Below are 24,674 nucleotides of genomic sequence, written 5' to 3' on the forward strand. Positions count from 1 at the left end.
ATTGATGATCTTTTAGCGGTGCAATGCACTCTAATATTAACTTGATTGATATATCACAGTGGCGGATTTAGAAATTTTCCTAAGGGGGTCAGGTCCCACTGACTGCCATAAGAGTGGCCCACCCAAGTAATTAGTCTTTCCATGATTCCCTCAATTATTTTCTACACAGATGAGAGGGGCCTGTCATAGAGAAAAAATTGCACAACTGAATCTTTATGGTTCTGTCACAGTTCCCTAGTACCCTCGAATAATTAAATTGCAAAACATGCAAACCATAGAATGATTTGGCATTCTGATGTCCAAAATTGTTTCAATGGTAGGTCTAATATTCAAATGAATGTTTTAAATGATCACATATTTACCGTCAATGGTGGCGGATGATTTGGGGTTAGTAGTTTGTTTGAGTCCGATTTGTTTAGGTATTCGACGCTATGATGCAATTGATATTTTTCCAAATTGAACACTTTCAGGTATTTAAAATATCTTGATTCAAATTGTTTTTTGGTCTTTTGCTTGACTTAGTTGTTTGTTGTTCATCAACTTGTGTACATTATATCAGAATAATTCCATGCAAAAAAACATGACCCCTCTTGAAGTTGAATGATCGTTCCCTAACATGTATATCTATTCGTGACGATATCAAAAATACATTGACAAATCATAGGTGAGTTGCGGAAAACTTAAACATATCAAGGTTTTTCTATTTTCTCGAAGTGTACGGCAGAGAGTAATATATAATAACTGCATTTTTAAAACCCTCGAACCTTGAAAACAGTAATGCCACATTATTATTGTTGTAAAGAATATCCATAGTATACTTTTTTTTTCAAATTATATATATTCCCAAATTTAAAAAGAATTCCAAGGAAAATTCTAAAGGGAAAGTCTTTTGTCAAATGGCAAAATCAAAAGCTTAAACACACCACAAGAATGAAAAACAATTGTCATATTCCCTACCATGATTTTGTCATCCGTTGAGAAACTAGTTTGAATATATTAGAACCTCAAAGTAAACACATAAAGCTGTGATAATGTAAATTGTAGGAAAACGTGAAACCTATGTCACAGGAATGAAATAAGTTCAGGAATATTGGAGGTATCTCCTTTGTTTTTAAAACCAAGGTAGCATATACTGTTAAAAAAATAGTCAACAAGTTAAGCCAATGTTGCATGGTACTTTATATTGGATAGCGAAATTAAGAAAATAAAGAAAATGTAAGTAAAAGGTAGCTATGTCTATTGAACGATTTGAATATTATTTGTTATTACATCTTGTATGATTGATTATAATGCCAACGAACGTTGTATTTCTTAGCCTTTTGATTCAATTATTTCCTGCATCTCAATAAATAAGTCGATTGAGAAGTTTCAAATGCAAATTTTATACGACCATTATCAATTTATCAAATTTAATTGAAAATCTTTTAGCTGTTAAAATGCTATGATTGAACCCTGTTCTTCAAAATGTTGCTACAAATGGTTTTCCCGCGGATTTATTGATTTGTCTTCCGCTACAACTAAATTCTCATGTAAAACTTATTACTGGATATAAAAGGCTCTGAAAACATGTTAGTTACATTCAAAGTCGCTTCTGTCGCTTTCAGGATATAATGAATATTTGGTAAAACATATTGGCGGTTTTGTTCACATCATAAATGGATCTGTTATATCTGTCTATACCAGGTAAGTTATTTATAACACATAACATACGTAGTTCTTCTTTCAGGCGTTGGGTACAACGTTAGTTGTTTACTAATATAAAATAACAAGCTTAAGTTCAAGTGTAGGGTTGTTTTTCTGTGTACATTGTAATCGTAATTTGTTCGGCTGTATTCTCTTCGACTTTAACAGTACATATAGACTGTGTTTGAAGTCTTATTCAAACATGTCAGTTAATTATCTTAAAATAATTGTTGTAAATCATGTTTCCTATATTAATAAAAAATTAATAAAATATATTAAATCAGATTTTGTTATACATTTATCATTTCCTTTCCATTATGGTTTTCGGTTGTTGATTTATTATTTAGAGGGAAAAAATAAAAGCAAATACAATACCAAAATAAAAAGAATAAAAGAAGAAGATTTCGTAACTTTTTTTCAATACAAGGAAGGGAAACCATTTAGGGTATTCCCAGCTCAATAGGTAACTCTAATTTGATGACTTGGAATATAATTATTACGACCAATGTTTTGAAAATTTTAAGTTTATAATGTGAATTATTCAAAGCTCTAATTATAAGATTTGTCTATCTCTTGAATAAATTTAACCTTTGGTTATGAATTTCAGTGCTCTTTACCATCGTATTTGGATTTTCCTTTCAAGTGCTTTGATCCGGGAGCCCCCAATGAGTCTTGTGTGTATTAAAAGCGTTTCTAAAGTACATTATTAGCATGGTATCGTTGATAACTGAGTAAATGTACGATACAAGTAGCGAATCACATATTTACATTGTAGGTTGTAATAACTTTGTCAGCTAGGTAATTCGTTTAAAGCGAATTACTTGATTAATCTTTTTGGAGAACTTTCATGCTCTAAACATAGAAAACAAACGATATAAAAACACATATAGTCAACAGCAATAGTAACGTTTATACTAATCATATTACTTCATATTTTTATACCACATACAGATGCCAAATATATTATATATTGGCTTTCCATCAACAAACTATTAAACTTACTCAAAACGGTTTTAATTGATAGTTTCCTTTAATCATTTAGAGGAAGGTAGACTTTTAAAAACTAAGTTCGAACTATTTACACAAATACTATAAAAAGTAGATGTTGCTAATTATGGAAAGCAATTATAGTATTCTATAGTTGAGTGTTAAGAACATTTCTTTCGCTTTACTTAATAATAAAATACTCAAGTTTGAGAAATTATAACACAATTTGTGACGAAGATATACATATACAGTATGATTTGCTATCATAAATTTCTTTTGGCAGTACCCCAGTTCCCTCACTAGCATTAAAAATAAAGAGCTGTGGTTCAGTTGTATTTGAACCTTAGCTGTAGTAAATACAGTATCAATGATATAATATATTCCAATATCATACAACGGTTACTGAATAATCTTACGTTTACGTATTCAGCACTGGCCTTTTCTGGATAATAAAATAATCGGAAAACTATAACGGTAAGTGCTCCTATTTCCGGGCAGTGTATTTTTATTTCTTACCCATGCAATTTGCGGTCATATTATTGACGTTTCAATAAGTAGAGGAATATCGTAATCATCTGTCATTAAATGTTTATATTAACAGGAAGCATAATATATTGACCGTCACTGTTTAGATTTAGCATTCAACAATGGAAATCACAGTCAATCATTGAGACGTATGACTCTGTTAAATTTAGTTTAAAACTTGTTATATTGAATTGGGGCCGTTGTGTGTTGTACACACCCCTGAAAGAGTCGTTGAAAGCGTGACTATTGAACGTTCAGTGAACGTAACATGTAACGTTCCCATTCTGACTTGACGTGGCTGCCTACTTGTACATCAGGACAACTTAACGAACGTTTAATTACTTAAGATAGGGTTTTATTTATACCGGACTAGAGAAGTCCAATGGAGACCAAATTTCTATACCGTTGTCAACCATTGTAGATTTTTTTAAATGTATGTATTATATTTTTATCTAGAATTCAAAGCATTTTCAGGATTGACCTTCATTTTCGGTTTTCTTCGTTCATTTAAAAAACGGCATAAAAAATTACCAGGATACAGGTTGCCATATACATCACCCAGCTAAGCTCTTGCTTATGTACACAGTATCATATGGAGGTGTTAAATAAGTTATTTAGGCAACCCCCTTTCAATCTCTGTGAAAAGATAACTTTGGAAACATAAAGGTTAAATTAACTGTTAAAGGCCAATAAATGTAACATGTAAGTAACCAGCGGCCAACAATAAGATTGTCAAATCATAAAACACTTCTCTTAATCGATTCCAACATTTAAAAAAAATCTAAAATATTCGACTCAGTCCAGTATACCAAACTATGAACAACTGTTAAAGGCCAATAAATGTAACATGTAAGTAACCAGCGGCCAACAATTAGAATGTCGAATCATAAAACACTTCTCTAAATCGATTCCAACATTTAAAAAAAATATAAAATATTCGACTCAGTCCAGTGGTCGATTGATGGAAAGCTGTATCATAAAACCAATAAATTAACTCAAAAGTTGTCGACATCCAAAAAGCTGATACTTTTTTCGCCCCTTACCAGTGTTTCTTTTGTTCTTATAACGTGACGCTGTACTTTAAAAGATTATGTCAGTATGTTGTTGTTCTATAATATGTCATTATGATATATTTCTATTATGAATTAGAAAATACGTTAAACCACAAACGTCAAAATTATTCAATCGCGTAGTGGAATGAACTATTTGTGGACTCTTATCAATTTTATAGAACTTTTGGACTATTTTAAATCTCGGTCTATTTCTAAAATTAATTCTTACATACTTTTGATTTTTAGCCTTGTATGCTAACATAGCCCATGTGAAATTTTAAAATTGTTTGTATAAACATTAAACGACAAAAATATGTGACGTATACAGTTTTCTGACGTCAGACACGCGAAGCAATGAATGCATTTGTAGATAAATGTTGTGTGTTCTGTTAAATTGTTTCTTTTAAAATGTTACACAATTATGACTGCTGTATCCACATTTGGCTATTTTATTTATTATGTCTGTTTAGTTCACGCACCATTGTAAATATAACGGAATTTGATTAGACTGTCAATAAAGTGAGAGGTTTGGCGCTATAAAACCAGGTTTAATTCACCATTTTCTACGTTTGAAAATGCCTGTACCAAGTCAGGAATATGACAGTTCTTGTCCATTCTTTTTTTATGTATTTTTCATTTGAATTTGCCATGTGATTAGGGACTTTCCTATTTGAGTTTCCTCTGAGTTCGGTATTTTTGTGATTTTACTTGTTTTAAGAGCATGAAGAAAATACAACTAAAGTAGGAAATCAAAAGTCTTTTGTTCCACTTTAGTGAGAAGAAATGTGATTTTGTTTTAATACACAATTTGTACATTAAAATTTTCAAGAAAAATAATGAATCGTTCAAAAACAACGAATTAGCGGCTAGAGAATGACACCTGTATGAGACTTAAAGTTATATAGATAGTATATATAGCTGTATACACTAATACGTCTTCTTCTTCTAAGATAAACGTTGTTAAAAAACATGTATTTCCTTTTCACTTTTAAGTACAATCAATGAGATGGTACATTTTGTCACTTATTTAGTTCATTAATCATAACCATTAACATAAGTGGAAAATAGAGTATAAAAGTCAAATAACTATGAAGTTTCTATGGTCAAGAAAGTCTTATGAAAAGACCGAATAATTACGAAGTTTCTTATGTATATAGTTCTTACGAACAAGTTGATATGTATATAGTTGACTTAATATGATTGTAGATTTACAGATCTCTAGACAAATCAAATTTCATCTAAAGATGCCAACAAGAAACTGTATCAATGCGCCAATCAATACTGACAAAGAATCTTTGTAGATAGACGACCTCTGGGAAACTTGTTGACTGTTTTACTGTTATTCATGTAAATGCTATTACTGTTTATAGGTAGTTATTGTATTCTCCGAGGGACGTATAATTATCCTGCTTAATATAGCTGGAAATTATCAAAGTCAATTTACTTAGCACTGTTATGTGCAAACCAACTCTAATTTGCTATACCGTATGTGAAGGACTAGTAATTTAAATCAAATTACACATAATGAAAAGTCTTTAATGGAAAAAGTCCTAGAGTCAAATCAAATTGTAGTAAAAAAAGCCCATAATATCAAATGAAATCTTAGAATTGTAGAAAAACGCCAACGATAACTAGTATGTTATTGCCAATTAGAGGCGCGTACTACATGATGATAATGGATGGCTGTTAAGTTTGTGTCCGATGGCAAATCAAATGCATATTCAGGACGAGAATATGCTAATGCATTATGAACATTAAAACTGTTTTGCTCTGTAAAAGACCCCATTCTGAGTTGTCTTTTAAGCGTGCTTTAACTCACAAGGTAACAGTTTGACATGTCAATTTACCCGTTAACATAATTCTGACTGTGAGCCAACCAGTCTTCATCAATATTTATTGATGCTGCGTTATTAGCTGAGAAGCAGCAAATACCAAATTAAACCCGGCTTGGTTCGAACCAACAACCTCCTTTACTGGATGATATCAAGGTTCTACAGTCCACCGAGGTCTTGCATTTACAAAAAAAATTGAGCACAACTTACGTACTTCTATAACTAAGTAAAGTGTTATAACTGAGAGCCCAGGCATTGTTCACTAGATGCAGAAGTATTTTTATTAACGGTGAAGATTGCAACTAATTTAATTCAATTGCTGTTCTGATAAATAAATTATGATAATAAAGATACTATAGAATAAAAAAAAACCCATTCATATATGAAATTAAATTAAGAATACTTAAACATTTTGGAAAGTGGTAGGGTTAATTATAAAAGCATTTAATTCCTATCAGCTTTTTTTAATCATTTACTGAAATTCATTAAGCAGTAGAGAACATCAACTCAATTCTACTTTTATGAAGCTTTGTAAAATTCTTTAAATTTGTATATTACCAAGTCGTTTGGAATTTTGGGTCTTTAACATTGTTTCATGCTCTTAAACTTTATACTTGGTTTTTTTTAATGGTTTAGATCTAAACGTCAACGAAGAGTCGGATGTAACAAAACGCGCGTCTAGCGTATCAAATCATAAGTTAATATGATAACTACATGTATTAAGTTCGCATTGTGCAGTGAAATTCAAGTCGCATTCAATTTATAGGATATAAAGTAGATTTTGACCAGACCACATACATATCTAAACCATATGGAAACGCCTTTTCTTACAAAAACAAAAACGAATTGTAATACAACTGTTTATGTAAATTGTCTTGTGTTGATCATTAAGTGACAGTCTTTGTAAAAAACAGGCAAATTAGGTAAAAATCAAAACATGATCAGAAAAAACCCACCAAGCTAATCATGCTATTTAATACTAACCATCATCCTGAGTTAAAAATAATTAGTCTTTTGTTTGTGTGTGTCTGGTAAAATCAAATAATTTGGTTAGAAAATTGGTTAGAATGATAGCAAATTACAGAATTATCTCCCCTTATTCAATTTACGTTATTTTGTGCTTAACTACATATTATGAACTAAAATCAATGTCAAATTGGGTGGGTTTTTTTGTCATGTTTTCTGACTGCCTGATTCTTAGGCAGACTGGCACTTAATTCATCGATTTAATATGGGAAGTATTGGTAAACCATATTAACAAAAACTTTATATTATTGCACGTTAGACTACTATCTACATAAGATCTATCCAAAGACTACCAGAATAAAAATATGAAAGTACATCTTCAAAAGGGGAAATACTAGATTGACCACGAGTTCGATAACATATAGTCACAATGAAAGGCAGACGACAAATTTTTGATAAACGTCGCGTCAAACTTTTTGTTGCTAGACATTAGCCGCTAGAAAGCTCACGATCTCTATTTACAGAACCATGCCGTCTATACAATCGCTGGGAGACATTATCGAACTTTTAATTTGAGATTGCCTGATTAAACAAACTTCGTTTTTTAAAGCATATCAAACCATCTATCTCTATTATAACTGTAGCTGTCAATCAGATGGCTGAATTACCAAACAAGATAATCGCATTCTTATGCAAAAGTAAAACATTTATCATTCTTTAATAATTCATACTTTATACGATGTCTCTGTATTTAAAGTAGAAAACATGAGCCTGAAATAGTGATCCTCACTATAGATTCCATTAATGCTATCATATATTCCTCGTTGATAATCGAACATAGACTACATATAATGTGAATCAACAGCTTGGCTCAAAATTATGGAGAAAAATGCAACAATTATATTGATCTATAGTATGATTGGGGAAACACCTCGTGGGATGATTGGGGAATCGACACTTTGCTTTGTTTTTATACTTTGTTTGATCAATTCAACAATGACGTAGTATTACGACAATAAAACAACTCTAAACTTTGGAGTTCACGAGAAGTAAAACTGCAATTACTTCCTGTTAAAAAAACGAGATTAAAAAACGAAAAATTGAAAATTACAGTTATAATGTAAAGTAATTGGACAAGTGCGTTTTTATTGTACAAATATGGCATATTTTAACATTATAAGATTGGACATACAACATTTGACACGTGTATTAAGACAACTGCATTTTAAATAAACGTTATATATATGCTATTAAATAATTGCTCATTATACTTTGTTAGTAATGTAATAATTGCTCAATTTACTTTCTAGAATATGGAATAATTGTTCGATGATGTAACAAGCCAACTATGATCTTGCTAAGGACATGATATCACCCGTTCTAATAATCTGGGCATTCCTGTCAGTTCTGGTTTCCGGTTTAACTACGTATGCATTCGTTCAGCCTGTGTGGCTTGTTGGTTCAAATTTGTTGGATACGTTTGGAATGATAAGTTTGTGTTTATCAAGAACAGTATTTCCCGGAGGAAGCTTAAAACAGGAATGTGAGTTTTATGGTGGATATTTTAATTTGGGAAACTTGCCGTCTGGAGCATGGCAGGCGGCGTGCGTTTTATATGGAGCAGGATGTGTCCTACTTTCATGCGGAGCATTCTTAGCTGTTTGTACATCGTGTATACCATGTGATGTTGTTAGGACTGTTACAGTTATGGCGGGATATGTACAGTTTGTAGCAGGTAAGTTGTTAAAAATGTTTAGTCATATGTCCGGAAGGTTGTCAGAACGGTAACAGATATTGCAGGCTATATATAATAAAGCAAACGAGTTATCACTGCCAATGAAACAACTAAATGACACAGAAGTTGAAAAACATGTTTCACCGTATGGCCATCAACAATGAGCAGAGCCCATACCGCACAGTCAGCTATGAAATGCCCCAAAATGACAACGTTAAACAATTAAATGAGAAAACTAACGGTCTAATGTATGTTAAAAAATAATGAACGAAAAATAAATATGTAACACAGTAACAGACAACAATGTCTAGGTTGTAGCTTGAACGGTAACTGTAACTGCCGCAATGGTCACAACTGATTGCAGTTTTATTGGTTGTGTATTTACCCACACATATAAACCTATACATGTTTGCTAAACAGATTTAATACACGTGAATTTGCTTTGTTTCCATAAGCAGCACAATACTCTACTATCGGACTGACTAAAAAAGAGCACATTTTCGAAAACAAGTTTTCAAATTACTTTTCACTAAGCAATTACTCAGTTTAGATCCAGAGTCAAATTCGATGCCTTGGACACAATCTTCCAATTTAATGTTACATTGATGTAAAACAAGTCTTAGACAATTCACGTGGTACCAGTTAAAAATCATCGTTGCTAACACCAAAGACAAATAATATAATCTTGTGGATGGAGTAAACATAATCCAAACAATTTATCATAACATTAATTCTGCTTTAGAGGAAAATTTAAGAGACAATAATAAAACATTGGTAAACCCTAATAATGTCAAATAATCGCCATTAATTTTGTTATGTTATATACATGTCAATATTTATCTAGTTTATTGAATTACAAAAAAATATATATCATTTCTAAAGATGTAGCACACCGCATGAGATAACAATTTCATTATTGTAATATACTTCATCTTTTTTCAAGATATCGTTTACATAACAATTTTCTACAGCAAATTCCCTACGTTTTTTGTAGTTGTTAGTTAATTGTAACACCAATAACTTAACTATCTGTTAACATAAACATTATGTTATGTTTGTGTAATCAGTGCCAAGGGAAGGTTTTTATAGCAAAGTGTTGTAAAATTGTAGCATTTGTTAAATTGGAAGTGCAAAAACATATTATTACATACCAGTATCTTATTAAGATTCGACAATATTGTAGAATAACGAGTTACATATACAAATTAATCAAACTTAATGGCTTTGAAATAAACACAAATAATAGATAGTAATTTAATATACACACGTAAAGAAGATACTTTGCTGAAATAGTTTACACGTGAGATAGATACTCACTGACACAATTTACACGTGCCGTGAAAACCTAGTGACACAATTGATTTTTAAACACGCGGTAGAAACCTCATGGCATAATGTAAACGTGCGATAGTTACTAAGCCAATTTCCAAGTGAGGAAGATTTTGACTAATACATCTTGTATGGATTTTTAAAAATTCTAAAGAACTGCTGTATAATTTTTAATCACGGTCTGTTTCTGTAGTTAATTCTAACCTAACTTTTGATTTCACAAGCCTGCATACCGCCATTCTCCATGTGAAATTATAATTGTTTTGTATAGACATTGAACGACAAAAATTCATTTGTGTGACGTTCGAAACACGCGAAACAAGGAAAGTTTGTTTTTAATTTGATAGATGCTTTTTGTGTTTTTTGTATATGTTTGTTTGTCTTGATATTGTAACACAGTGACTGCTTTTACCATATTTTAACTATTTTACCGATTATGTCCGTTTTGTTCACTCATCGTTGTAAAAATAACGGAATTTGATGCGACTGTCATAAGAGTGAGAGGTTTAGCGCTATAAAACAAGGTTCAATCCACCATTCTCTACATTTGAAAATGCCTCTACCAAGTCAGGAATATGACAGTTGTTGTCTATTCGTTTGATGTGTGTTATCCTTTGATTTTGCCATTTGATTAGGGACTCTCCATTTGAATTTTCCTCCGAGTTCAGTATTTTTGTGATGTTACTTTTTACAAGTGTGGTAGATACTAACTGATACAATTAGCATAAGAGGTAGATACATACTGACACAATTCCACATGACGATTAATGCATGACACAACAACATGTGAAGTAGATTTATATTAAATAGATTAACAATGTCTTGAAATCGGGATATTTGAAACTTAAGAAAAAAATATGATAAGCATTTTCTCAACACGACTCTGAAGATAAGAAACAAAGATGAAATATCATTATATTTTTTTACGAGAAAATTGCACTTAACTTAAATGAAAATGATTATTTCCTTATCAACTGTATGTTTTACACTCAATAGCGTTGTGTTTGAAAAGAAGGTGCTGATCGAGTGTTTTGGGTTAGTAGGTGTGCAACCTAAACAAATGCGACATGCAGAACGAAGCAATTGTTTTAATTCAGTTTTATTTTTTAGTCTTAATCTAATTATAACAGAAATAAGATTTTCCATTAGATTTCAACGATGGCAAAACGAAGCAATTCTTTTGGATTTTATATTTTTAGTTGTATGCTAGGAAATGAGATTATCCTGCGATTTAAGTTCGGAGGAGGACATTTGGAGGGATTAATTTTTAGGGGTCTCAATCTTCCCCATTTCAATCACCAGCATGTGTCTGCATCAGCTGTTTCAATGGAATGGTTAAATACTTTGATCACAAATTAGATGTCATAACACCTAGAAGTGAATGGTGCATTGTTTTGTTTTGCTTATGAATATTTTCTATCCTACTCCATTTTCCTTTATTACGACCTAAATCCATTAGTTAATCAACGTCATTATAGCGTTTTTTATAAGGATTTTTTTTATTTAATTACCAATGGACTGTACTATTTGTTAAAGGAATTTGAACAATTGGAGTCCTTTAAAATATAAAAAAGAGTTCTTTGAAATATAACACAGCTCTGTCAATCGTAATTAGCAATTGAATTTCAAGCACGTAAAGATATAGAATAACGTTATTATACAGTTCATAAAGCCAGGTTACAGTCGGCAAAAGGATAAAAGTTTGATTTATCGCCAATTAAATAATCAACCGATCTCATAAAATAATGAACTGTAATAATTTTAAAGCAGACACGATTAAAATATCGATTTCTGCTCAGTTTTCGTTTATTTTTTTACAAGCTAGCTAAAGTTTATTACTTTTATGGGGTTGTTATGAATTAGACCATTACTTTTCTCGTTTATATTGTTTTACATTTTTCACGTCAGGACCTTTTACTGTCTGCGTTTTTGTCACTGTCGAATGCCGTACGATGACCCATATGATTCCTTAACCTTGTTTCATGGGTTTTCCTTCTATTAAGAATGTATTGTGACGTCATAATTTCCATTGGAAAAGCCATGGATAGTACGAATTCTTATGACGTACGAAAATATATGATCTGACCATATTTTCACTTCATTTGAGTTCTAGTAAATAGTTGTCTCATGATTGGCAATTATACCGCATCTCATTATTTTTATAAAGATTGTCGGCATCATCCCTACCGGCATCAAATCTAACATCCCTATTCCGACAAGACGTGGCTGCGTATTTATACATCCAACACACTTTAAGCAAGTCAATAATTGAGGTTAATAGGCATCTGTACATAACCTTTTATTTTATTTTGTATAATGACTTGCAATTCAAATTGACCTAATATATTAGGTTTTAAAAAATATTATTGTTTTACATTGAACTTTTTTTCAGAAATATTTGTTGAAATAAAAAAAGTAAAGTAAAGAAACATGCAAAGAACAAGTAAAGCCGTAGCATAAGTCTTTAAGTTCAGTCTTTGATAAATGATTTTGTAGTCGGTAAACAACACTGTGAAAATGAGTTCAATACTCTCAGTATTATGTAATGTAGGTTTTTATAATTAGATATATTTGTCATATTGGAATATTGCATGTCTTCTATGATTGATGTTTACTTGTCTTTTTGAATGGTATATCATCAGAAAATGATAATAGATCGGTTTTTATCTAACATGCGATATTTACATTGATAGTAATACTAGTTACATCTTACTTAATATTGAGAATTTTATTTAGAAATGATATCCAAGTTTTGATTGTCCCAATGGTATCTGATGTCTCTTTTAGTTTGATAAAATGCAAACAAGACAATAATTATTCAGAAGCTTTATTTGAGAGACGTTTTATAGATGTCAATGATATATGTGCACACCCTGCATCACTTTGACAAGATAGTGAAGATTTATCGCTGGTCAGAAAGATAAAAAAGGGTTCAATGGTACATTCTAAATAATGTCTAGGCTAATGCAGATTATTCATATAAAAAAAATCAACTTGACATGCAAAACCTTGAAATAGAGAATGGCAGTTATATGAAAAAAAAAACCAATTCATTCAGACTGCATCACTCAATCACTCAATTACAGTTTTCTCTCATCAGTAATTTTTACGGTCGCTGATTTATAATAAATGTTTGAAAATAAACATACGTTTGAATGGTGCAACAGTTGTCAGTATTTACAAGATATTTAGTTTTATGTAAAAGATGTCTTGTAGTTTATGTTGTCTTGTAGCACACATTTAACGTTTGAATGGTAATGCTTGTTATACGTTATCTGAAAAAAAAAAGATTTATTTTCATCTAAAAATTGTTGTACAATTCCATAATTTCTTACAAATATTGCAAGTTTTTCTATAAGACATCGCCATTGATGGTTACAGACTGCATTACTCAATCTCTCAATTACAGTTTTCGCTCATCAGTAATTTTTACGATCGCTGATTTATAATAAACGTTTGAAAGAGGGGCGAAAGATACCAAAGGGACAGTCAAACTCATAAATCTAAAACAAACTGACAATGCCAATGAAAAAGACAAACAAACAACAGCACACACGGCACAACATAGAAAACTAAAGAATAAACAACACGAACCCCACCAAAAAACTAGGGGTGATCTCAGGTGCTCCGGAAGGGTAAGCAGATCTTGCTTCACATGTTGCACCCGTCGTGTTGCTTATGTGCTAACAAATCCGGTAAATAGTCTAATTCGGTAGGTCACATTCATAAAAGGGAAGGGGTTTGTAGTTACGACGTAAGGAACATATCCGATATAAATTGTGAAACGGTTATTCCATAACGGTCAACCAACTCGTGATGGCGTCTGTAAAATTTACGAAGTGATGATTTCAACTTCACCATTTGGAACTCTTGGTTTAATAGCTTCCTTGTGAGCAGCAACCCTCTATCAAGAAAATCATGATAGGAAATGCAAGCACGGGAATATCGTATCAATTGGGAGATATATACCCCGCATGCAGGTGCTGCTGGAATGTTGCTACTTTGAAATGGAAAGTTCACAATTGGAAAGCTGAAATCATCTCTTTTGTCGTAAAGTTTTGTTTTCAACCGACCCTCATTGTCAATTTCTAGATGTAAGTCAAGATATGGGGCCGACTTAACTGTATCTGTAGTATCCTTTATCTGTAGCTCGATTGGATAGATGCGTTCCACATAGTCACCAAATTTTGAATTATTTAGTGAAAGAACATCATCTATATAGAAAAAAGTAGAGTTAAAGGATATTGCTAACTTCTTATCTTTCTTCCTAAGAAGTTCCTGCATGAAGTCAGCCTCATAATAATAAAGAAACAAGTCGGCAAGTAGAGGGGCACAGTTTTTTCCCATTGGAATGCCGACAGTCTGTTGAAAAACACGTCCTCCGAACGTAACAAATATGTTGTCAATCAAGAAATCAAGCATCTTGATAATATCAGTTTCAGAGAATTTTTTTGTTCGAATCAGAGTGATCCTTTACAAAGTAGGATTTATCCCTCCCTAAGACAAGATACTTGTATCTACGTTGGCCATTCTTTTTTACGACGCAAAGCAATATCAACTCTTTTAATTTGTCTTCTAGTTTGGAATGTGGAATACTAGTGTACAGAGTAGAAAAGTCAAATGTTTTAATACTGCTACAAGATGAAAGAGAGTTAGATTGTATGTACTCTAAAATATCTTTGGAATTTTTAAGTGTCCACATCTGATTCACGTCCCCTCTAGAATAGGTAGTTTTAGCATCATCTTGAACTTCACTCTCCGCTATATAGATTATGTTTTCTCAATAAATGACTCAAACTTAGTGACTTTGTTAAACGCATCTACCCAAAAGATCTAAAAAATAAAGTATATCCCAGATACATGCAGCAAAATCTGAATCGTTTATTGACTTGTATCTAGTTATTGACAATGAGGGTCGGTGGAAAACTAAACTTCATGTCAAAAAGAGATGATGTCAATATTCAAATTGTGAACTTTCTATTTCTATGTAGAAACAAAACAGCAGCGCCTGAATATGTATATTATATCATGTATATGTACAAGCTGTTGTGGGTTTTTTTGGAGCCTGCGTTTCCTATTTAACGTTTACTTGGTACAATGATTGTTGCTAAAAAAAAGAAGATATTGAACCTTGCAGGGTTTATAATGGAAAAGTTGGTATCATTCCTTCAAAATCATTTTGATGACGCCATCGCAGCTGCCACAGATTGCCGTGGAAATTATTCAATCGCCGTAGCCTCTGTTGCTGGTGACAATACCGAATTGCTACTTATCACCGTTTCAGCTTAATATCCCTCTGAAACACCTATTGTTTTGGGATTTGTTTTGCTCAAGTCTTCTGAGACACCTGTTATTTTGGGATTTGTGCTGCTCAAGTATTTCGTTTTCTGTGAAGTGCTATGTGTTATTTGTATTTTTTGTTTTTTTTTTTAACTTTAAATGTTTGATTGTCTGTTGAGTATCTTTTGTTTCTTTTAAAACCTTATTGAAGAAGGCAAGTTTGGCAACATTGCTACTTTTCTTGCTAGTAGGTTTTGATTATCTGAGACTAAACACAATATACAGAAAATAGTGCAGAAAATTAAAAATACGATTTTTTAAAGGAATAATTGAGTTTGTCCTGTGGTTTGTAACAAGCACTTAGTATGGGAAAACGGTACAATTAATTCTGCCTTAGGCGACAATATTAACATTATCTAAGTTTACCACTTTTTATGATAAAAACCTGGATAAAACAGTTAAATAAAACTAACGGTACCAATTTTCTTGCACCAGATGCGCATTTCGACAATACATGTCTCTTCAGTGATGCTCGGGGCCAAACGATGTGGTGTTAGTACTTTATTATTCTGTTTTAAAAATTAAAGCCAAATAGTATCATGACAACATCCAACGGAACTTGTTTATGTTATCCATGCCCACCGTCATTTTGCACCAAATTTATGAAATTTTGAAAGACTTAGTCTTTTTGAATAATTCTCTAGAAAATATTTCAATGGGTTTCAAAATTTATTATTGTAAATATACACACTGCAGTTATTCATAAATAAATAAAAAATATATTGTACTCTGACATCCATCACAGCCCTGCTAATTTGACTTCCTTTACCTGCCTTAGGTACACAAAAGGCCAACCTAATGCTGGGAAAATGTAATAGTACCGTTTTCCCAATAAGTATATACTTATTCAAATAGTGCAAAAGAAGTTTCCAAACTCAGTATTTTTTTCGTCTTCTTAAAATGGTAAAGTATATGGGTAATAGAACTTTCACGCTTTTGTCATTGGGATTAACACATATTGAGCCGGTAGTAAAATAGCTTAATAGTCATGGACATTGGACGTTTGGGGAAATGGGAAATATGTGTTTTGAATAGTTATGAATAAAATGGCTGAAATAGTTAACATATGCAAAACTGAGATTTTACATTTTTTGGGGTCATATTTCTTTTTTTCCTCCGACAATGTCTTTTATGATTAGTCATTGAGATTGTTAAAACAGTTTGAGTGAGAAACATATTACCTATGAATTCTGCTAATTTAATAACAATACAGGAAGTGAAGAGAATCATATACATTTAGGCACTATCAATTATTCTAATCAATAAAACGGAAACGGTAGATGATGCGTTGTTTCCAATCGGAAATAAGAAATTCTATCTAGTGTAAAATCAATCATTTTCAAAATTTGGAATGAAAATCAAATGAAGTCACAACAATCAAGATAACCATATAAAAAAGTGACAAGATCTCAGATTATTAATGAATTAGAAACAAACGTATTGTTTTTATTCGAATTTAACTGAAGTTGGATAAACTCCATTGGCTCGCAAGAAAGTCGAATTCTTAACTTAATGTGAAAGCTCCTTATGAGCATAGAATCAATGGTAAAAACCTGAAATGTCGACAAATACAAATTTAACGTTAACGGTAAGAAGATATAACTGTCTGATATTCTAATCTGTAACATCTTTCCACAATATTTGAAGTTTATTCCAAAAAACATTTTTGTTATGTCGTTCGAGATTAAATTGTTAGCATGGCTTCTTATTGGAACAGTCTGATTCCATTACAATCCACGAGTTTTTACTTTTATGTGTGTGTCTTTGATTCTAGATTTATGATCTGTCTTTTTTTTATATTACACAAACAAAACGTTAAAAATTATACACCCAATTAGCACAACAAACAAACAAAAGAAACGAAAGCAGGAAAACAACAAATGCACAAAAATCAAAGAAACCCAATTGAAACCTAAAAAGAAAGGGTAGAAATAAGTCGAGAAACAACAAAAATTTAAAACAAACACGAACACTCGTTGATTATCCGATTTATCCAATCTCGATGGTTAAATTATAAATTGTAAAGTCCTCGCCGAGTCTCGGACTTTAAAATTGATAATTTAACTATCTCTATTGGATAAATCCGATAAACCACTGGTATCAATGTAAGAATCTATATTTATATCAACAAACATCTTATCATTTTCCTAATGCTAATGTGTGACATATTTTTCTATTTCAGTCCTGGTAATGATTGCAGGATTATTTATTTACCCACTAGGATTTGGATCATCGTTTATAAGACAATACTGTGGATCTAAATCCGTCATGTACCAGACCTACGATTGTTCTATAGGCTGGAGTTTTGTACTGGCTGTAACAGGGACGTGCCTAGCCATGTTTTGTCCAGTTCTTTCACGGTTTACAGACATGAAAGGGCGCGACATAATGCCGTAATTTGTATACTCTCGGACGTTATTACGAAAAGACTAAAACATAAAACAAAAGACAAATCGAACTCATTAATAACTAACCTTAAAATGGATATAAGCTCTTCGAGAGGGAATAAATGTGTATGAAAAAATGAGAAGTCTTGTATAAAGAATTCCTTATACATCACTTCTGATAGAGTTATTTAGCATACTAAGTATTTATATGTACATCTAGTTCAAATAATAAAATTAGATCTGGAATGATAAAATCATCGCAACCCTCTACAATAGTACACATAGGGAAACTTTAATAGCTGTATAAAACTAGAACATGTAGAATTATTAGTGAGTAGTGTACAAGCTTGATAGAGAATGATTTGTTGTTTAATGATCTCCAAGGCTTAACAGGCCTTAATCGTGTCAAAGCAATAATTAAATGATCAATTATCGTTGGTATTTGTCAAGTTATTTCATTGTTTCGTTTTATTAATAAAATTTATTTATAGATGCCGTTTTAAGTTATTTTACTGAAATATCCCTACATAAAGAGATGTGGGTACACGGGCGGATCCTGCCATCTTAAAAGGGGTAGGAGTTTCAGCCATATGTCCCGATTCAAAAGCATTTATCGTCAAAAAGAGGGATATTCCAACCTCAGGACCCCTCCTTATTTGGATTATTAATAACATCTAGGGTATGCTTCAAAGATACAACACTGCAGCAGCACTGTCAAATTAGACGTAATCTTCATCTATTCTTGATACAAAAAGGAAAAGAAACAAGAAAATACAGCAAGTAGAAAGAAAACAACTTATCTCGAACCTAGTCTATGATAATCTTTTCAGCTAACGAGCACAGGAACATCTTGTGTACGTTGTAAGATTAGCTCCCTCATAAATCACATAACAATCTAAAAAATGAGGGTTTCTACTGTATAATAATAAAAACATGTCATGATGACACATTTCTGGTGATAAGGTGAGATGAAATCTTACATAGCTCGATAGAAAAAAAACGAAAAAAAAAAAAAACGCGATTCTCATAACTTTCAGTAAAGTGTAACAGTATTGTATATTTGTAAATCGTGCACATACATGTATATATAAATTAATGCGGTTTTAATATAATTCCAACTACAAGTCAAAGAGAATTTTTTTTTCACCGTTTGATAAACATAGTCCGAGAAAAAAACAACACTGGTAGGTCCAAATGCTACCGCAAAATTAAAATAATTGGGATTAAGGCCGGGAAATCGGACTGTGACTTAAAAAAATACTTCACGGACTCCTGACAAAATTGATACAACGATTAAATATCTAGTTCTAGTGTGCTACAAAATGAAAATAACTCTATTGCTCCCAATTGCCATGCATCCGTTTCAAAATTTCCTTTCTAACTGGACGAGGCTGCGTATTTATACATCCTAAACACCTAAACAGACACTTCACATGAATGAGGCATGAGTAAAATATTTCTACACCACAATCGATGGTTTTTGTAAAAACCGCTGTAAATTAAGGAAATGCATTTATTTTTGATGTCACACAATAAAGCTCAACAATAAACATTACTGATATATTGAGAGTAAGATTGATTTTCGAAATCATGGCACAATTAGAGTATGACAGTATTTGTCAAAAATTTGAAAGACAACCAAACAATAGAGTCAGTCCAAGCAGTAGAGCATGAACTGCTGACCGTTTCTAAGCGCATGATTAATATAAAATATGCAAAAAGTAAAATCATAAAATACTGAACTCCGAGAACATTTTTTAATGGAAAGTCCCTAATCAAAATACAAAAGCAAAGGATCAAACACATCAAATTGATGATGAATTATCGAAGGAAATGAAATTACACTAAACAAAAATTGATATTCAAAAAAATAGAAACAATTGCCGTCGTTTCCATCAGAGCTCGCAAGGTCTTTGATTTAAGGGTACGAAATCATAAAGTCGAAAATAAGGTGACAACTCCATGGCTGAAAAAATAAGACAAACAGAAAAAAAACAACAGTGCACAAAACACAACATACAAACTTGAAATTAAAGGCATAGCGCGTGGTATAACTACCAATGAGACAACTATCAGCCAAAGACCAAATGGCATAGAAGTAGGCAACTGTAGTTATCCATATGCCTAAAACCGCACAACAAGCAATACAAGTCCCCAAAATGGCAGATGCAAAACAATTTCAAACGATAAAATTATTAAATTAATGTGTTTTATTTTTTATTTATATTCACTCAATCATCTGTTAGTTTTAAATTGCAAAGTAAGAAGACAAATTATTTGAAAAAAAGAAGAAAAAGACGAAGTATTTTCTACCAAGTCTCAGAATGAGGAGACAAATAAAGTTAACCAAGCGCCTGTTTTCCTATCAACAATTTTCTTCGTCCTTCAGAATAATCCATATTTACAGGCAAGTATCTGGCCATATCTAATATTATTAAATAGCTGTATAATATTTTATTGGAGTAATAACACCATGTCGTATTAATATAAAAGTCTTTTACGCGGGAAATCAATAGACGTGATTGACGTATTTCTTCACTTTCCAATTTTTATATTAAGATTTGTTATATGGGAAGACAAAACAAGATTAATATTAATCCCTGGAAACACAAAATATCCGAAAACTTCTAACTTTACTTCCCGAAATCTAATTTCACGGTATAATATTTGTTACTAAATTCATCAGTGACAGTTTATTAGACAGAATACAAATTGCGATAACATCTCCAAGACGGCGGCAAAAAAAAACCCCAGAAAATCAAAATAACACGTTACATAATGGTTGTAATTGGCGGACTTTTTAAAGCGATAGAAACTCTATGAAAAGAAATTAAATAGAACCGCTTCACCGCATCTTTAACCATTGAACTCAAGATGTATCAGATCATATTCAAGCGAACATTGTCGTTTCTAAAGGAAAAATAAATAGGGTCATTTCTCACATTAATAGTCTAATATGAAAGAAAAAAAATAATTAAAAAATAGGGTAATGGTTAACTAATACACTGTTAACAGAAAATCGATCAATTCGTGTTTCTGAAAACGCAATCTTTAGATACATACAAATTAAACATTACTGGTATTACATAAGATAACAAATATATGATGTGAATAGAACAATTTTCCAGTACGTTGAAAACTCTATACGTTTTTGACATTGTCCTCTGAAATCCGACTTCAAACATGAGCAAATATAGACACAAATAAACAAAAATTATGAATCATTCTGAAAAAAAGTAAATTTAATCTATATGTCGTCAAATCTGTCTCAATTTTGGTTATAACAAATTATTTTAAAAAAATACCCTGAGAAGATAGTGAGTTGTTATATAGTTATTTCCTCGATTTTGACATAACTTTTGATTTACACTTTACACAACGGTTGCCCCACTTAAAGAAGGATCTGCTTACCCATTCGGACATAACCATGAATAATAAAACGGTTTCCACATGTGGAGCAGAATCTGCTTACACTTCCGGAGAGTACCATGATAAACACAACGGTTGCCACATGAGGAGCATTATCTGCCCACCCTTCCAAAGATAACCATGATTAACACAACGGTTTCCACATGTGGAGCAGGATCTGCCTATCCTTCCGGAGAGTACCATGATTAATACAACGGTTGTCCCATGTGGAGCAGGATCTGCCAGTCCTTCCGGAGAGCACCATCATTAATACAACGGTTGCCACATGTGGAACATGATCTGCTTACCCTTCCGGAGACCACCATGATTAACACAACGGTTGCCACGTGTGGCGAAGGAACTACCTACCCTTCCGGAGAGTATCATGATTCACACAATGGTTGCCACATGTGGATCAGGAACTGCCTATCCTTCCGGAGACCACCATGATTAACACAATGGTTTCCATATGTGGAGCAATTGTGCTTACCCATCCGTAGAGTAACATGATTAATACAACGGTTTCGTCATGTGAAGCAGGATCTGCCTACCCCTCCGTAAAGTAACATGATTAATACAACGTTTATCACATGTGGAGTAAGATCTGCCTACCCTCCCGAAGAGTACCATGATTATACACAACGGTTGCAACATGTGGAGCAGGTTCTGCCTATCCCTCCGGAGAGTACCACGATTAATACAACGGTTGTCACATGTGGAGCAGGATCTGTCTACTCCTCCGGAGAGTACCATGATTAATACAACGGTTGTCACATGTGGAGCAGGATCTGTCTACCCCTCCGGAGAGTACCATGATTAATACAACGATTATCACATGTGGAGCAGGATCTGTCTATCCCTCCGGAGAGTACCATGAGTAATACAACGGTTTCTTCATGTGAAGCAGGATCTGCCTACCCCTCCGGAGAGTACCATGATTAATACAACGGTTGTCCTATGTGGAGCAGGATCTGTCTATCCTTCCGGAGAGTACCATAAGTATTACAACGGTTTCGTCATGTGAAACAGGATCTGCCTACCCCTCCAGAGAGTACCATGATTAATACAACGGTTATCACATGTGGAGCAGGATCTGTCTACCCTTCTGGAGAGTACCATGATTAATACAACGGTTGTCCTATGTGGAGCAGGATCTGTCTATCCTTCCGGAGAGTACCATGAGTAATACAACGGTTTCTTCCTGTGAAGCAGGATCTGCCTACCTCTCCGGAGAGTACAATGATTAATACAACGGTTGTCACATGTGGAGCAGGATCTGTCTACCCCTCCGGAGAGTACCATGAGTAATACAACGGTTTCTTCACGTGGAGCAGGATCTGTCTACTCCTTCGGAGAGTATCATGATTAATACAACAGTTGTCCTATGTGGAGCAGGATCTGTCTATCCTTCCGGAGAGTACCATGAGTAATACAATGGTTTCTTCCTGTGAAGCAGGATCTGCCTACCTCTCCAGAGAGTACCATGATTAATACAACGGTTATCACATGTCGAGCAGGATCTGTCTACCCTTCTGGAGAGTACCATGATTAATACCACGGTTGTCCTATGTGGAGCAGGATCTGTCGATCCTTTCGGAGAGTACCATGAGTAATACAACGGTTTCTTCCTGTGAAGCAGGATCTGCCTACCTCTCCGGAGAGTACCATGATTAATACAACGGTTGTCACATGTGGACCAGGATCTGTCTACCCTTCTGGAGAGTACCACGATTAATACAACGGTTGTCACATGAGGAACAGAATATGTCTACCCTTCCGGATAGTACCACGATTAATACAACGGTTATCACATGTGGAGCAGGATCTGTCTACCCTTCCGGAGAGTACCATGATTAATACAACCGTTGCCACATATGGAGCAGGATCTGCCTACCCTTCCGGGAAAACCCAAGACTTACCTTTTTTTCATGGAGTTATTGTTGCTCAATCTTCCGTATTCTATGTAGGGTTTTTTAACCTGTTTGTTGTGCTAACTTATTCTGTTTCCAAATCGTACGAGTTATGACATATGAATACAAATGAATATAATTGGGATATTAAATCATGAATTGTATAACTGAGAACCATATTCTTTCATATAAAAAATGCATTAAATTCTAATTCATTTAACAGAAATTATTTGAAACGAAAACAATGCGAAAACATGGATGTCAGTATTATCGTCAGTTTGAGTCTAAACGATACAAGTGATGGCTTGTTCTTCATATTTAGAACCGTGGGACAATGGACTCTCGTTCATTCTTTCTCACCATCAATGAACATGATAAAAAAAATGTATTTTGTAATCTATACGAATGTCTTTAGTGTAAATCAACGTGGTTAGGTCTAACTTATTTATATAATACTACTCGGTTGATTTTATGAATTAGTATGAAATTATTTTCTTCTGAATTGTCTGCCCAAGGATGGCGTTTTAGGTTAAGTTTTTTTTTGTGATTTGGCGGCACGACAGGGTCTACTCGATAGGTCACGTTAGTTTTTACATCCATGCTATTTGATATTTTGGATCATGCATTAATAAATTGATTGATTTAAAAATGATTGTGTTTATTGAAATATATATATGATGCCATTTCGATCTGATTCGTAATTTGTATATGATAAATATATTATTAAATGGTTGTTATTAAACCATGATACCTCGGCTCTGTCATGTGGTATTGCACTTTACTCTCTTTTGTTTATTAGTATGATTATTATCAGTGATTATATTGGTGTTAACAGAAGAAGAAAATTTATTATATTTTATATGATATTTGGAGAACCTTATTGGGTTATGTTTAAAGATTATGATAAAGAAATTAAGTGTGATACAGATTGTTCATTAAGATATAAAATTTAAGCTGACAATGGAAACAAGTTTCCATTTATCTTTATAATTTAAAAAACTCACTTTAAGTATTTAAGCTTATAAAGTATAAACCATTATTTATATGACTAGCATCTTTATTCTGTTCAGTTAGAAAATAGTTTGAACAGTTGGTCTTAAATGTATCTAAATTATCTCTTTATTTAATATTATTTGGTAAATTATTCCAGGTTATAAGAACAGAATATTTAAATTTAAATTTAAAAAATCAGAATTAGGTCTTGGTACATGATAGCTGTGGAACCGTAGCTCTTAGGTCCTTATGTTATTTTTTTGACTATTTGCGGACCGCAAATAGTCAAAAAATAACATAAGGACCTAAGAGCTGCAAATAGTCAAAAAATAACATGAGGACCTAAGAGCTGCAAATAGTCAAAACATAACATAAGGACCCAAGAGCTACGGTTCGGCAGCTAGGTACATGAAGGAGGCTTGTTTAGGGGGGATATCAATATCCCATATCCCATATCCCTATAATGTTTACCCCTACATTGTGTAATATCCCAATATTTTTTTTTACAAATATTCCGTATCCCTAAA

At 32.8% G+C, this 24,674-nt stretch overlaps 1 protein-coding gene across 2 annotated transcripts; it reads left to right on the plus strand.

The window, feature by feature from the left end:
* Positions 1-1,444: 1,444 nt before the first annotated feature.
* On the plus strand, positions 1,445-18,326 carry LOC143074256 (LHFPL tetraspan subfamily member 2a protein-like). 2 transcript variants are annotated; one of them, XR_012977756.1, is made up of 4 exons: positions 1,445-1,683; positions 8,356-8,780; positions 17,632-17,984; positions 18,021-18,326. XR_012977756.1 is itself a non-coding variant. In XM_076249802.1 (3 exons), the coding sequence occupies exons 2-3, from the start codon at positions 8,411-8,413 to the stop codon at positions 17,844-17,846; spliced, it is 585 nt and encodes a 194-aa protein (XP_076105917.1). In that variant the 5' UTR covers positions 1,445-1,683; positions 8,356-8,410; the 3' UTR covers positions 17,847-18,326. The 2 variants fall into 2 exon arrangements, 1 of the variants encoding a protein (XP_076105917.1); XM_076249802.1 differs by having other exon boundaries at positions 17,632-18,326.
* The last annotated feature ends 6,348 nt before the right edge of the window (positions 18,327-24,674 follow it).

The sequence above is a fragment of the Mytilus galloprovincialis genome, chromosome 5 (assembly GCF_965363235.1).
Source record: "Mytilus galloprovincialis chromosome 5, xbMytGall1.hap1.1, whole genome shotgun sequence".
In the NCBI taxonomy this organism is placed as follows: domain Eukaryota; kingdom Metazoa; phylum Mollusca; class Bivalvia; order Mytilida; family Mytilidae; genus Mytilus; species Mytilus galloprovincialis.

What these genes read in the sequence shown, in the direction of transcription:
- LOC143074256 (XM_076249802.1), top strand. Translation starts at nt 8,411, where the DNA reads ATGATATCACCCGTTCTAATAATCTGGGCATTCCTGTCAGTTCTGGTT. An exon ending in ATATGTACAGTTTGTAGCAG is followed by an intron (nt 8,781 to 17,631) that starts GTAAGTTGTTAA and finishes TTTCTATTTCAG; the next exon opens with TCCTGGTAATGATTGCAGGA.